Here is a 13,477-nt window from a genome sequence, read left to right on the forward strand (position 1 = left end):
TCCAGGGGTTTGTCATTTCCATGGAGACACTACCACCTCCCTTCAGGCATTAGTCTCCAAAGATACATTTGGCTGTGTTCGAGAGCATCAAAAGCGTGATGTATCATGGGTACATTGTGTCTGACTGACTGATCTACAAATAATATGGAGTAGTTATTTATGACACAAGGTGATTTGTAGATCAGTCAGTCTTGACTCAACTTTAAAGTCGGCTGTAATGTCGAACGTGCCCCTTCACTTTCCATTTAAATCCTATGTGTCTGTGCTTTCTGTGTGTGTTAAAGGGGCGTGGGCTGTATTCTATTTGAGATGGCAACGGGTCGTCCCATGTTCCCCGGCTCCACAGTGAAGGAGGAGCTGCACTTGGTCTTCAAACTCATTGGTAATTCTATTCTTTCATTTATACCACAGAGAGCAATCTTCCTGGGGTGAGTAGTTAGGATTCAAATACATACATACAGACAGACAACCCCCCCCCCATACAGACATAGAATATGAAGAATGACCCTCTCCCCTCACCCTCTCTCTCAGGTACCCCAACAGAGGACAGCTGGCCAGGTATCTCCAATAATGATGAGTTCAGATCCTACATGTTCTCCCAGTACAGACCTCAACCACTCATCAACCACGTGCCCAGGTTACACAACCACAACACAGCCACAACACAACCACAATAAGACCACTCACCAACCACTTGCTCAGGTAACACAAAATCACAACTAAAACACAAGTACTGTGTTTCCTCTCCAGGCTGGATACTGAGGGGATTGACATGCTTACTGCTCTACTCCTGGTAAGAAACCACCCCCACACCAACCTGTAACCACTAGTGTTGAATACCAAACCAGTATTCTGGTTTTAAGTGTGTATTTCTCTGTTTTATTTCAGTATGACACTAGGACCAGAGTCTCAGCTGAAGCATCTCTAAGACACCCCTACTTCCTCAGCCTGGGAGAGAACATCCACAGCCTCGCAGACAGTAAGACACACACAGATGTATTTGACTTTAGTCGTGTGCTGAGGATGATGTATTAAGTGGCAATTTATGTTTTGTGCATTATGTACAGAAAACACCATTGACCAATATTTCTCTCACCCCTCACCCTAGCCTCCTCAGTGTTTTCCCTCAGAGAGATTAAACTGCAGAAAGACCCAGGCCACCGCAGCTCAGTGTTCCAGCCTCCAGGTACAGTCTCAACACACTGCAACACATATTACTTCCATAAACCATCACAATAATACGAAACAACTACTGGAAATAAACCATGAAACATGTTCAGTTCAGTCATGTCATCCCCATGTTCTCTTTACCAAACCCAGGTCGGGGGAAAAACAGAAGGCAGAGCATATTCTAAAGGACGACCAGCCAGAGGAGTGCAGACAGGGTGAGACTATTCTGAGAGAAAGCCTCAAGGAGGAATTGGCTTTAAAGACAAACACACACCAATCCCCCATACAAACACAAATACAAACATCCAGGTCATATCCAGAGCCCTATACTACGAATGTAGTTTGAGGAGTTAGCGAGGTCACTTGGGTCAACTCTGAGTTCAACCTGGGATAACTGGTACCACGAAAGTGGCACACCTTTTAGCCAGGTACATTTTTATGCCAACAAATCCTTCAGATCTAACCTGCTCCGGGACAGGCTAACTCAGAGCCGTGTGTTGAGGACCAATGAAATCAGATTCCCTCCCTCTCACAAAGATTGTATCATCATCCACTTCATTTGAGGAAGACAACTGATGAAATACTTTATTCATCAAATGTGTTTGTGCATGTAAAAAAAAGAGTAATGTTAAAATACCTATCACATTACGCATTAATGACAAATGCATTTGAAACTTCACGCACAGTAAAACTTTTGTATGACTTTATAAAATGATTTTATTGATAGGAGTGGGGAAAAAGGTGCTTGTGCATTGATAACCACACCAAATAAATAAAAACTTCACTTCTAAAAGTCGATTTCAAATAATAGCCTGCTGAATTTGCTAGATAACTCTTCATTTATTTTGATTTTGGCACAAATGAAAATGTGGCACTGACTTGCCCATGAATTTATGTTTCAGCATTGTCTCAATGAAGAGTTCGGTGTTCGACTAGCCACATGCACACGCAGTTACAACCCTGCTAGAGTTAGCGGCAGGCAGACGAGCAATATCCACCATCGTAGTACAGTTGAAGCCCGAGCTGGAATGGAAGCTAATTGAAGCTGGCTAGCTTCAGAAAACACTCAGTAGATACAGTGCATTCGGAAAGTATCCCTTGACTTTTTCCACATTTTGTTACATTACAGCCTTACTCTAAAATTGATTAAATTGTTTTTTTCCCCTCATCAATCTACACACAATACCCCATAATCACAAAGCAAAACCAGTTATTTGGTAATTTCTGCAAATGTATAAAAAATGTAAACCTGAAATATCAAATGTACATAAGTATTCAGACCCTTTTACTCAGTACTTTGTTGAAGCACCTTTGGCAGCGATTACAGCCTCAAGTCTTCGTGGGTATGATGCTACAAGCTTTCCACACCTGTATTTGGGGAGTTTCTCCCATTCTTCTCTGCAGATCCTCTCAAGCTCTGTCAGGTTGGATGGGGAGCATTGCTGCACAGCTATTTTCAGGTCTCTCCAGAGATGTTCGATCAGGTTCAAGTCCGGGCTCTGGCTGGGCCACTCAAGGACATTCAGAGACTTGTCCCGAAGCCACTCCAGCATTGTCATGGCTGTGTGCTTAGGGTCATTGTTCTGTTGGAAGGTGAACATTTGCCCCAGTCTGTGGTCCTGAGCGCTCTGCAGATCTCTCTGTACTTTGCTCCGTTCATCTTTCCCTTGATCCTGACTAGTCTGCCAGTCCCTGCCGCTGAAAAACATCCCCACATCATGATGCTGCCACCACGTTTCACCGTAGGGATGGTGCCAAGTTTCCTCCAGACGTGACGCTTGGCATTCAGGCCAAAGAGTTCAATCTTGGTTTCATCAGACCAGAGAATCTTATTTTTCATGGTCTGAGAATCTTTAGGTGCCTTTTGGCAATCTCTAAGTGGGCTGTCATGTGCCTTTTACTGAGGAGTGGCTTCCGTCTGGCCACTCTACCATAATAAGCCTGATTGGTGGAGTGCTGCAGAGATTGTTGTCCTTCTGGAAGGTTCTGGAATGCACCTGAGCTCAATTTCGATTCTCATTGCAAACGGTCTGCATACTTATGTAAATAAGGTATCTGCAAAAATGTCTAAACCTGTTTTCACTTTGTCATTATGAGGTATTGTGTGTAGATTGAATCCATTTTAGAATAAGGCTGTAACGTAACAAAATGTGGAAAAAGTCAAGGGGTCTGAATACTTACTGTAGCTTGCTTCGTAGTATACCCCTCTGGTCAACCTCAAAGGTCTTTCCTGGTTAAATAAAGGTACAAGTTTAATTAACACAAACACACATCTAATCCCCTCGCGCTCCCCACAACAGAGGATGGATACAGACAGGGTTTCTGAGAATGAGCTTGCACTTAATCTCAAATGGTTTGGAGCTTAGGTCCCTCACTCCATACAGATCCTATTAAATTACTAAAGGAGCTATGTCATAAACTCTCAAAGTTCCAGAATGGGATGATAATGGCAGCCATTTTGGTCAGGGAGAAATCCAAAATAGTTAATTGGAAAGAATGGCAGTAGAGGCATAATCTTGATTTTACTTATGTAGGGAAATAAAAGTAAGATGTGGTATATCAGAAATTGTGTAATAAAATTGTCAACCTAAAATATTGTCATATAATTATAAATACAGTTTATAGGGGTTTTATACCAATTATCTATAAATAGCCTCTAGAATATGTAAACAGACCATAAATGTCTAAATTATTGATTTCTTCAAAAGCTATGAGTGTTAAATGATACACAATCAGTACTTGTTGCATTTACAACTTGTCTAAATTCTATCATCAATTTCAGCCAGGTTATGGCTGTTGATTGACTGCATTGTTTGTTTGGAATGTTGGCAGTTAATTTGACAAATTATTGGAATCATTCCACTTAAACTTGTTGGCTAACTAGATAATTATACTGTGCAGATAATCTTCAAATTCATTGTTTCACAGCACTGGCTGACCAACTCCCTTACCAAAATGGCTGACCTTTTATACTGTCATAAGAAGGTTAATTTCCATTCTCTCTGATGCTCAGTTGGGCATCAGTCCTAAAATGAATGTTCAAAACAATAGGTGATGAAACCTGCAACCCATGAATATTAGCCTTCTACTGTCATGTTAATAATACACTGGATTCCCACTGCTGATTCTGGGGACTGACCAAGAACTCTCTCCAATTCTACTACCCAGTCCCCTCCCCTCTCCACTCAGCCCCCTGCAGACACCCAAGCCAACCAATCACTCTGCATGTTTCACTGACTTCTTCTCTTTTCGCCATTTCCACATCTCCCTTTCCCTTCCTCCTCTCCTTCTGTTTATGCCTGCCATGAATCTGCTAAAAGCCTGTCTGCCCAGCACTTTCACATCTGATGAAGTAAAGGAGACAAGGAAAGGAAGCCACTTTAGACTACTGAGATGCAGTTCTCTCTACCCCACACTGGAGAAGAAGCCAATACTCTTCTAGAGCTACCTTTCCATGCGTCCTTTCCTTTCTCACCCCCAAGCTGAAACAATTGTTAGAGGTGAAAGCAATATGGTGGACCTGTCAGTGGTCATGAAGGAAAGAAGGTGAGAGTGAAGCCATGTAAAAGCATTGAGACCCACTGGGAGAGATGTGTGTTACACTTTAAAAGTTCCCCTCTCTTTATTTTAGCAACCCCTGGGGCAGAAGTATTATTGTATGTGTTTTGTTGTGGTAAATGAAGATATTTTAAATACTGTAATGAAAAGAAATAATATATGTATTTTAACAGATGTTGTCATGTTCTTTCTCAGTGAATTTTATGCCAGACAAAACAAGAGATGACTGTATTAAATGACTGTAGACGATGTCTAAATGTTTTATAAAATATATAAAGTATATTTAGATTTTGTATGAAATGTGATATTCAATATTTTGTGTGATTTGTTTACTGCGCAATTATTAAAACCAGAAACTGAATGTATTGTGACTGCCATGAAGCCAAAGGTGATCAAATAATAACAAATAAATGATATCACTCTGTAGTACAATGACCAGCTCTCATACAGTACTAATACAGTATACAATACCGTCTATGACTGAGTGTCTTCCATCATGATTGAAAAGAAACAGAAAGAGAGAAAACATTTTAAGTGTTCAATAGGTGCCACAATTCCCAATCTGGCCCTAATACTACCTTGGCTATCTAATCATCCCAATTTTGTCACTGATGATCCTTTGCACTTAATCTCAAATGGTTTGGACTGTAATCTACCTTTTGAGATCATTAGGACCGACAGGAGGCGCTACATCCACAACACAGAGACCAAATAGACAGGTCTATAGATCTATTCAATAGAGAGGTCCAGAAAACTTAAACTCATCCATTCAAATGCATTACACGGAAAATAACGTGTAATCATGACACTTCACATCGCCGTGGAAGATGCCATAGTCTCCTACACAGCAGCACAGTTAAGTGATGGACATCAGTCTCCAGGGGAGGGCACTGCTAGTTCGACAGGTCTATCAGCGTGACGTGACTGGGAGGCAAATAAAAGTTTATCAACTCTACTTACCAACCATATATGCTAGCATCCCAACTTCGCCAGTCCACTTTAAAAAAACATCAGCGCGCGTAAAGGTTCCTTACAACCGTCCTCTCAATGAAAGGAGGTGGTTTCCCTCTCCTAACCTGCTCCAGCGTTCATCACGGCGACCCACTAGCAACAACGAGATGATGTTTGTAGATGATCGGGTCTGGGCTCTGTTCAAGCGCAACTGGCAGCACACACTGACTTACTGGAGCGTGTTCTTCAGTTTCGGGCTGTGTATCGCGTTCCTGGGGCCGACCATCCTGGACCTGAGGTGTCAGACCCAGTCAACTCTGCAGGAGATTACCTGGGTTTTCTTCGCCCAACAGCTCTTCCTCATGCTGGGGAGCGCCTTGGGAGGACTCTTCAAGAAGACGTGAGTGAAAGCTGTCTGGTTATGACGAGATGGTATACAGTTTGTCAGAATTGATTTTTCGTAGCAGGTTAGGATAATTAACGTAGGTTCTGAGAATTAGGTTAAGGTTAGGCTAGCTCAGGGTTTCCCAAACTCTGTTTCCACCCGTGCACATTTAGATGTTTGCCCTAACACTACACAGCTGATTCAAATAACCAACTGATCATCCAGCTTTCATTATTTGAATTAGCTGTGTAGTGCAAGGGCAAAAAACTTGCACCCAGTTTCTGATGAACTCCACCAATGGAGTTGAGCAGAGACCAGGCTTTGTGGAATTCAGCTTCGACTACATTCGCCCCAAGGTCAATACTTCCAATAATTTTATTATGAAACGCTTACCTTGTACCCATGTTTGTCCTCTGTAGTTGCATGATTTGTTTGCCAAAAGCCATACTTTTTAATAAAACGTTAATCAAATATAACCAGACTGTATCCTTGTTGCCAACTTAGAGCAACAGCAATGAGCAAACAGTCATTGGTTGTATTTGATTAACGTTTATTGAAAAAGTATGGTTTCAGCAAACAAAGGCACGCAACTACAGAGGACAAACATAGGTACAAGGTAAGCATTTCATAATTACAATTTTTGGAAGTATTGACCCTGGGCAAATCGATGTAGTCTGAGCTGAATTCCTTAAAGCCTGGTCTCTGCTCAACTCTGTTGGAGTGCATCAGAAACTTGTTTCACCATGGAGTTGAGTTTAGTCAGCTAGGGTAAGGCAGGAACAGACTGGGACCAGAAATCGGGCCGGCATCTGACACACCTGACCATTATTATTTTTCTCGAGGCCCCATTACTAGCCAAATAATAATTTATACAGGCCCAGTAGGATTACTCATTATACACTGAACACAATTATAAACGCAACATGTAAAGTGTTGGTTTCATGAACTGAAATAAAGGATCCCAACATTTTTCCATACGCACAAACAGCTTCTTTCTCTCATTTTGTGCACAAATTTGTTACCATCCCTGTTAGTCCGTATGTCTCCTTTGCCAAGATAATCCATCCACCTGACAGGTGTAGCATATCAAGAAGCTGATTAAACAACACACAGGTGCACCTTGTGCTTGGGACAATAAAAGGCCACTCTAAAAGGTGCAGTTTTGTCACAACACAATGCCACAGATGTCTCAAGTTTTGAGGGATCATGCAATTGGCATGCTGACTGCAGGAATGTCCACCAGAGCTGTGGCGAGATAATTCAATGTTAATTTCTCTACCATAAGCCACCTCCAACATCATTTTAGAGAATTTGACAGTACGTTCAACCGGCCTCACAACCGCAGACCATGTGTAAACACGCCAGCCCAGGACCTCCACATCCGGCTTCTTCACCTGCTAGATCGTCTGATATCAGCCACCCAGACAGCTGATGAAACTGTGGTTTTGCACAACCAAATAATTTCTTTACAAACGGTCATCTGCATGCTCGCCATCCTCACCAGGGTATTGATCTGACTGCAGTTCAGTGCCGTAACCGACTTCAGTGGGCAAATGCACACCTTTGATAGCCACTGGCATGCTGGAGAAGTGTGCTCTTCACGGATGAATCCCGGGTTTCAACTGTACAAGCCAGATGGCAGTTTTGTGGGCGAGCGGTTTGCTGATGTGAACAGAGTGCCCATGGTGGGGTTATGGTTTGGGCAGGCATAAGCAACGGACAAGGAACACAATTGCATTTTATCGATGGCAATTTAAATGCACAGAGATACTGTGACGAGATCCTGAGGCCCATTGTCGTGCCATTCATCCGGCATCACCTCATGTTTCAGCATGATAATGCACTGCCCCATGTCGCAAGGATCTGTACACAATTCCTGGAAGCTGAAAATGTCCCAGTTCTTCCATGGCCTGCATACTCACCAGACATTGAGCATGTTTGGGATACTCTGGATTGACGTGTACGACAGCGTGTTCCAGTTCCCGCCAATATCTAGCAACTTCGCACAGCCATTGAAGAGGAGTTGGACAACATTCCACAGGCCACAATCAACAGCCTGATCAACTATGCGAAGGAGGATGTGTTGTGCTGCATGAGGCAAATGGTCACACCAGATATTGACTGGTTTTCTGATCCACCCCCCTACCTTTTTTAAAAGTTATCTGTGACCAACCAATGCATATCTGTATTCCCAGTCATGTGAAATCCATAGATTAGGGCCTAATTTATTTATTTCAATTGACTGATTTCCTTATGAACTGTAACTCAGTAAAATCTTTGAAATTGTTGCATGTTGCGTTTTATATTTTTGTTCAGTGTATTAATAGTCTGATTTAATCAACAAATACGATAGTCCTTTTAAAAAAAGGTTAAGGCAGTAGTTCCCAAACTAGGGGTCGCGACCCCATGTGGTGTCGCCTGATATAAATCCTGGAAAAATGCAACAAAATATATATTATAATATCGTCTTTGTATCTCAATCATTGTAATGTGGTTAACCTTAAAAACATTCAATTCAACCAGAGAGCACCCTTAGATCATGGGTAAAGGCCGCACTTGACCATTACACTTGAATCATTCCCACAGTGAATGGCTAGGTTCGCTACGCTATGAAACCACACACTATTGCAGAAACCTTTATATTACGGCCGCAATTGATATGGTGAAAACAATGTGTGGTGAGGCACAGGCCATACCTTTGTCAGATAACTGTTAAACAAAGAATTTATGCTATTGCTAGCAATCAAGATGAAACTCTGACTGAACAACTCAAACTCCCCAGCTTATACTCTCCAAATGGACGTTAGCTGTGAGGGCCGAGATGCCCATGCAATGACTTTTGTTCGCTATACATGTCGGGGGATGCTATCCACGTGGACATATTGTTCTGTCTCACGATTCCCAAGCATGAAACAGCACAGGGGATGTTCAGTGTGCTGCGTGGCTATATTGACAAAAGATGCCAACAAGGCCTTGTGCCTGGCTGTGTGTGAATCTCTCAGTGATGCTCATTAATTGGGAAGTTGAGTATTTTTCTCTCTCACCACTCCAGAATATAACAAATGACTGCCCTCTGACAACTGGCAATATTGTTCCTATACCAATTAAGTTTGTTTCAACCAAATGTATCTGTCTGTCCCTGTGACCTTCACAGATCTCCAGTCCAATAGTTCTGCCCTGATACGTTTCCTGATCTACTGCCACATGACTGTTGTTTAAATACACACACCTGTATCAGAGCTGAAGAGATAACAGAGAAAGGGAGATATAGAGAGAGGAGGAGAGCGAGAAAGTGGTGAGAAGAGAGTGCGAGAGACGTGGGGAGGGAGAGAGCTAGAAAAATTGAGATTTACATTCTGGTTTTAATTGCAGCTTGTTGAACTGAACATTACTACTGAGGCCACTACACAGACAGTTAATGGAAAGTTGGCAAGAAGGCGGTGTAGATAAGGCGTCTCCGCTGTACACTAGGTGCCTCAGGGGGTCTGATAAACCGGGTAAATAAATAGCACTTACCTGGGTATTGGGTCAAGGTGACATTCCAGTTACAATACTGCCCACGTTAGCAGAGCTGGAAAAACAGCCCCTCAGCTACCCCTCCATGGAGTTTCCTCTGGGCCCCGGGCTAAGGCCAGAGAGGGAGCGAAAGAGGGCTGGGTCCCGTCGCTACCTGGATGGCAGACCAGATGAGACTGGAAGTGGAGAGAGAGGGCCAGTAAGGGGGCTCAATTACATCAAACAGAGGGAGCTATAAATTGTAGTTAAATGAAAACAGTTCTCTTTCCCAAAAGAGTGCTCTAATATCCTTTCTCTCTCCCCCACCTCTTTCCAGGCTCCGCTGCTCCCTCTCAGCTCTCTTCGTCTCCAGTCTTGTCATCTCCATGGTGTTTGCCATCATCCCACTTTGCCACCATGTGCTGATGCTGGCTGTTGCCATGGCGATATCTGGCACGGCAATGGGGGTGATTGACACCATCGCCAACCTGCAGCTGGTGACGCTCTACCAGAAGGACTCAGCAGTTTTCCTACAGGTCAGGGAGAGGCAGGCGTAAGGGAGGGGGAAGGAGAAGGGATGGAGGGGAGGAGAAAGTAAGGGGGGTCAGGGATATTTTGATCACAAATTATGCAAAAATGATTCAAAGAACAGGTGCTAATTTCTTTCCCTCTCTCCTTCCTGCTCCATCTCCCACCATACCCCCTCCATTTTCCTCTCTTTCTCTCCCATTCCTCCCTGTCTTCTACCCAGGTTCTGCATTTCTTCATAGGGCTGGGAGCGTTGGTCAGTCCCCTGGTAGCAGACCCATTCCTGTCGGAGGGGAGTTGTGTTCTGGGGGGGAACATGACAGCCAACTTCTCCACTGACCTCCATCACCTCCGCAGCTCCCTGGCAGGCAAGGGGCCAACCAACCTGCACAACGTATCCGAGCACTACCACCTCCGCACAGAAGGCATCATCACCACCAATGTGTCCTACGCATTCTGGATCATGGCTCTTATCAATGTAAGTGTATAAACGCTTTGTTAGCAGTTGGATTGTGGCGTTGAAGCTGTAGGTTGATACTGTAGCTGCAGGTTAGCAGTAGCGACTGGTTGATTTGAATAGCAAAACAAAAAGGGAGATTGTTCTGTAGGGCAGGCTTCCTCAATCACTGAGAGAGATGGCCCTTTTGCATAGACAGTAACGAGGGAGTCACAGAGAGAAATGTGTAATTTTTTTAAACTGCGTGTGTGCTCTCTCTAGCTGCCTGTACCAGTAGCAGTGTATGTGTTGATGTACCGTGAGAGGCTGTTCCCCTGCTCGAACCACAGCCCACGTCTACTGGACAAGGAGAAAAACTCACAGAAGAACCAACAGGACCACAATATCCAGGGTAAGACCACCCCTTACCCAACTCAGGGTAAGTCTCACAATGCTCCCATCACACCTCCACAGATCCAGTGTTAAACCTCCCCACACATTCACACAACTCAAGGTAAGACCCCCCCTCAAATATATACAACGGCTGCCAGGGTAGAATCCCTTACAGCCCCATCTCCAAACGCCTCACCAACTAAAACATGGCTAGTGCTGGGCTGGAATAAAAGCCTGTACAACCTGTAGCTCTCCAGGTCTGGGGTTGAAAACCCCTGAACTAAACATTCCTGTGCTGTACATCCAGGTCACGGGGGTTTGTTTGGCTGCTGTAATTATGGTGATGTGAAGGATCGCCCCGCCTCCTACTTCCTCCTCTACATTCTGGGCGGAGCCGTGCTCTTCATCACCGACGGCATAATTGTGAGACTGAACCTAACCCCCCTCCCCCCCATAATTGTGAGACTGAACCTAACCCCCCCCCCCCCCCCCCCACACACGACTATCACCATCAGCATTCTAACATAATTTTTCTTCTCTTACAGGGTTCTTACACAGGATTTGTCTACACCTACGCGGTGTCTCCTCCCCTCTCTCTGCCTCACAAGATGGCAGGCTGTCTGACCAGTGTGTTCTGGGCATCTGTCACTGCGGGCAGACTGGCGTCTATATATCTGTCATACAGATACACACAACAACGACTAATCTCTGTCAGCCTGGTACGGACACACACACGTGTGGTTTTGCATACTGTATTAGTAGCGTGTTGAAGTGCACTGAGAAGTGAAACTGCTTTAAAACAGACGTTATTGGAGAGATGATTAAATATTTGATGGGTGTGTTTTTAAAACAGTCAGGTGGCTGCATGGATGGCTTTATTGCACACTCATACAGTATACACACACACACAATGCATCCATGCACACGTGAAGAGCACTAAACGCAATTTGAATTCAAAGTCATAAATATCTGCATCAATGTTATTTTGTATTATGTCAAATGCATAACAAGCGTATAGATGCTTAGCAAGCATAAGATTACATGTGGTAGATATGCTGATGTCCACCTTACAACATTATTTAGGGAAAAAGGCATGGACATATGACCATGTGAAAATAAATAATCTTACTTCCACTCTCCTGCTCCTCCTCTCTCTCTCTCTCTCTCTGTGTTTCAGGTGGGGGTGATAGTGGTGCAGTGTCTGCTGTTGATCCTGTACTCCAGCCGTGTGTTCCTCTTCATGGGGACATGTGTGTTAGGCCTCTTCATCAGCAGTGTGTTCCCCTGCATGGTGGCCCTCACAGAAGACATGGTCAACTATAAAGGTATGCACGCACACACACTGTAAGAATGCTTGTATTTGAAATGTTATGGGTAAAGTCTCCTCTTCCTATCTTAGGTTGTGCCACTACTGTCCTGGTGACCAGTGCTGGTACAGGAGAGATGGTGCTGCAGCTTCTCACGGGACAGGTAAGGAACTCTGGGGCGGTTACTGCTCTGTGAATAGGCTAGCCTGTGTTGTCTAGGTGTAATGTGTGTTTCTCTCTTCAGTTGATCCACAGTAAAGGCAGTTATAGTTTCTTGTTGGTTGGTATGATATCATCCTGCATCGGATTCACTGTATTCCTGGGGCTACTCTACATCCAGCATCTACACAGGAGCTCCCAAGCAGGTACACACTCACACATACACCAACAGGTTGTGAGGAAACTATTTTAGTAAACTAAATCTCAAATTGTATTTATTTCTCTCCACAGCCACAGGTGCTAGTAAGGAAATTGCCATGACAGAGAAGCCTTCAAGTGAGTGATGGAGAGAGGCTGTGAGGATGGAACAACGGAAAGAGAGGACTGTTTAAACAAATGACAAAGTGAAGGAAAAACAGAAGTGACCCAACTTTTTAAAATGGCTGGAGGAAAGGCAGTGAGCACTGGAATCCAATGTTAGACTTCAGTCCCTCTCCTTTCTTCCAGCTCTCAACACCGACAATCAAGTTAAACCCAAAGACAATCCCATCCTACCCAGTACCCACCCTCAGATCAAACAAACTGATTCAGATTCAGCTGGCTTTAGATACAAAAATAAATCTTCCAATGTATCATTCTAAACAGTCTATTTCTGAGTGGTACAGTATTATATTTGTTTAAACTGGGAAATGTTGTTTTATGCTGTAGCTGTCTGACCTTGAATGTAGCATTCATAAACCAGGAGTTGGGAAAGTAGATGTTAACTTGGCTTGTTCATGTCTTTGTCTTTTTAAATGCTGTCATGAACAGGTGGAGACCAAAGCCTCCTCCATTGGCATGCTGCTTATTTAAACTCAATGTCAGCTGGTATCCTGCTGGATCCTTAACTGCTCCGTGTCTTATAGAGCTTTAATGTAGACAGTGACCCGTGTGACTCAGGTGGAGTGGTCACATGAGGACAGATGGTGTTGCTATGTGAGCAAGGTGTGGTGGTTAGTTACCTCGTAAAACTCACTGGATTAGGAAAACAAGTCTCGTGGGGACATACTTCCAAATCTAGTCTTCAGAGGCTAAGAAACAGACACAAACAGGGTG

The 13,477-nt window shown here is 43.8% G+C and overlaps 2 protein-coding genes across 4 annotated transcripts in view; both read left to right on the forward strand.

Moving 5' to 3' along the window:
* Window positions 1-5,203, forward strand: part of LOC311137914 (cyclin-dependent kinase 18-like) — a 61,473-nt gene extending 56,270 nt beyond the window's left edge. For 2 of the 3 annotated variants that reach the window (XM_084172524.1, XM_084172525.1), the window contains exons 11-17: window positions 285-382; window positions 532-637; window positions 751-793; window positions 889-979; window positions 1,109-1,186; window positions 1,321-1,385; window positions 4,491-5,203. In XM_084172524.1, coding sequence (XP_084028650.1) covers window positions 285-382; window positions 532-637; window positions 751-793; window positions 889-979; window positions 1,109-1,186; window positions 1,321-1,355 — 451 coding nt within the window. In that variant the 3' untranslated portion in view covers window positions 1,356-1,385; window positions 4,491-5,203. Of the gene's footprint in view, window positions 1-284; window positions 383-531; window positions 638-750; window positions 794-888; window positions 980-1,108; window positions 1,187-1,320; window positions 1,386-2,072; window positions 3,845-4,490 lie in introns of those variants that run through there. The other variant, XM_084172526.1, reaches the window with a different exon arrangement.
* Window positions 5,204-5,846: 643 nt separating this feature from the next.
* On the forward strand, window positions 5,847-13,011 carry LOC311137916 (major facilitator superfamily domain-containing protein 4A-like; the record flags this gene model as incomplete). Its single annotated transcript, XM_084172529.1, has 10 exons — window positions 5,847-6,079; window positions 9,897-10,095; window positions 10,311-10,565; window positions 10,806-10,935; window positions 11,224-11,339; window positions 11,444-11,635; window positions 12,094-12,241; window positions 12,316-12,386; window positions 12,468-12,588; window positions 12,680-13,011. The coding sequence occupies 10 exons, from the start codon at window positions 5,847-5,849 to the stop codon at window positions 12,724-12,726; spliced, it is 1,512 nt and encodes a 503-aa protein (XP_084028655.1). The 3' UTR covers window positions 12,727-13,011.
* Between the last annotated feature and the right edge of the window lie 466 nt (window positions 13,012-13,477).

This window comes from Coregonus lavaretus (genome assembly GCF_964263955.1).
Source record: "Coregonus lavaretus genome assembly, chromosome: 12".
Lineage (NCBI taxonomy): Eukaryota > Metazoa > Chordata > Actinopteri > Salmoniformes > Salmonidae > Coregonus > Coregonus lavaretus.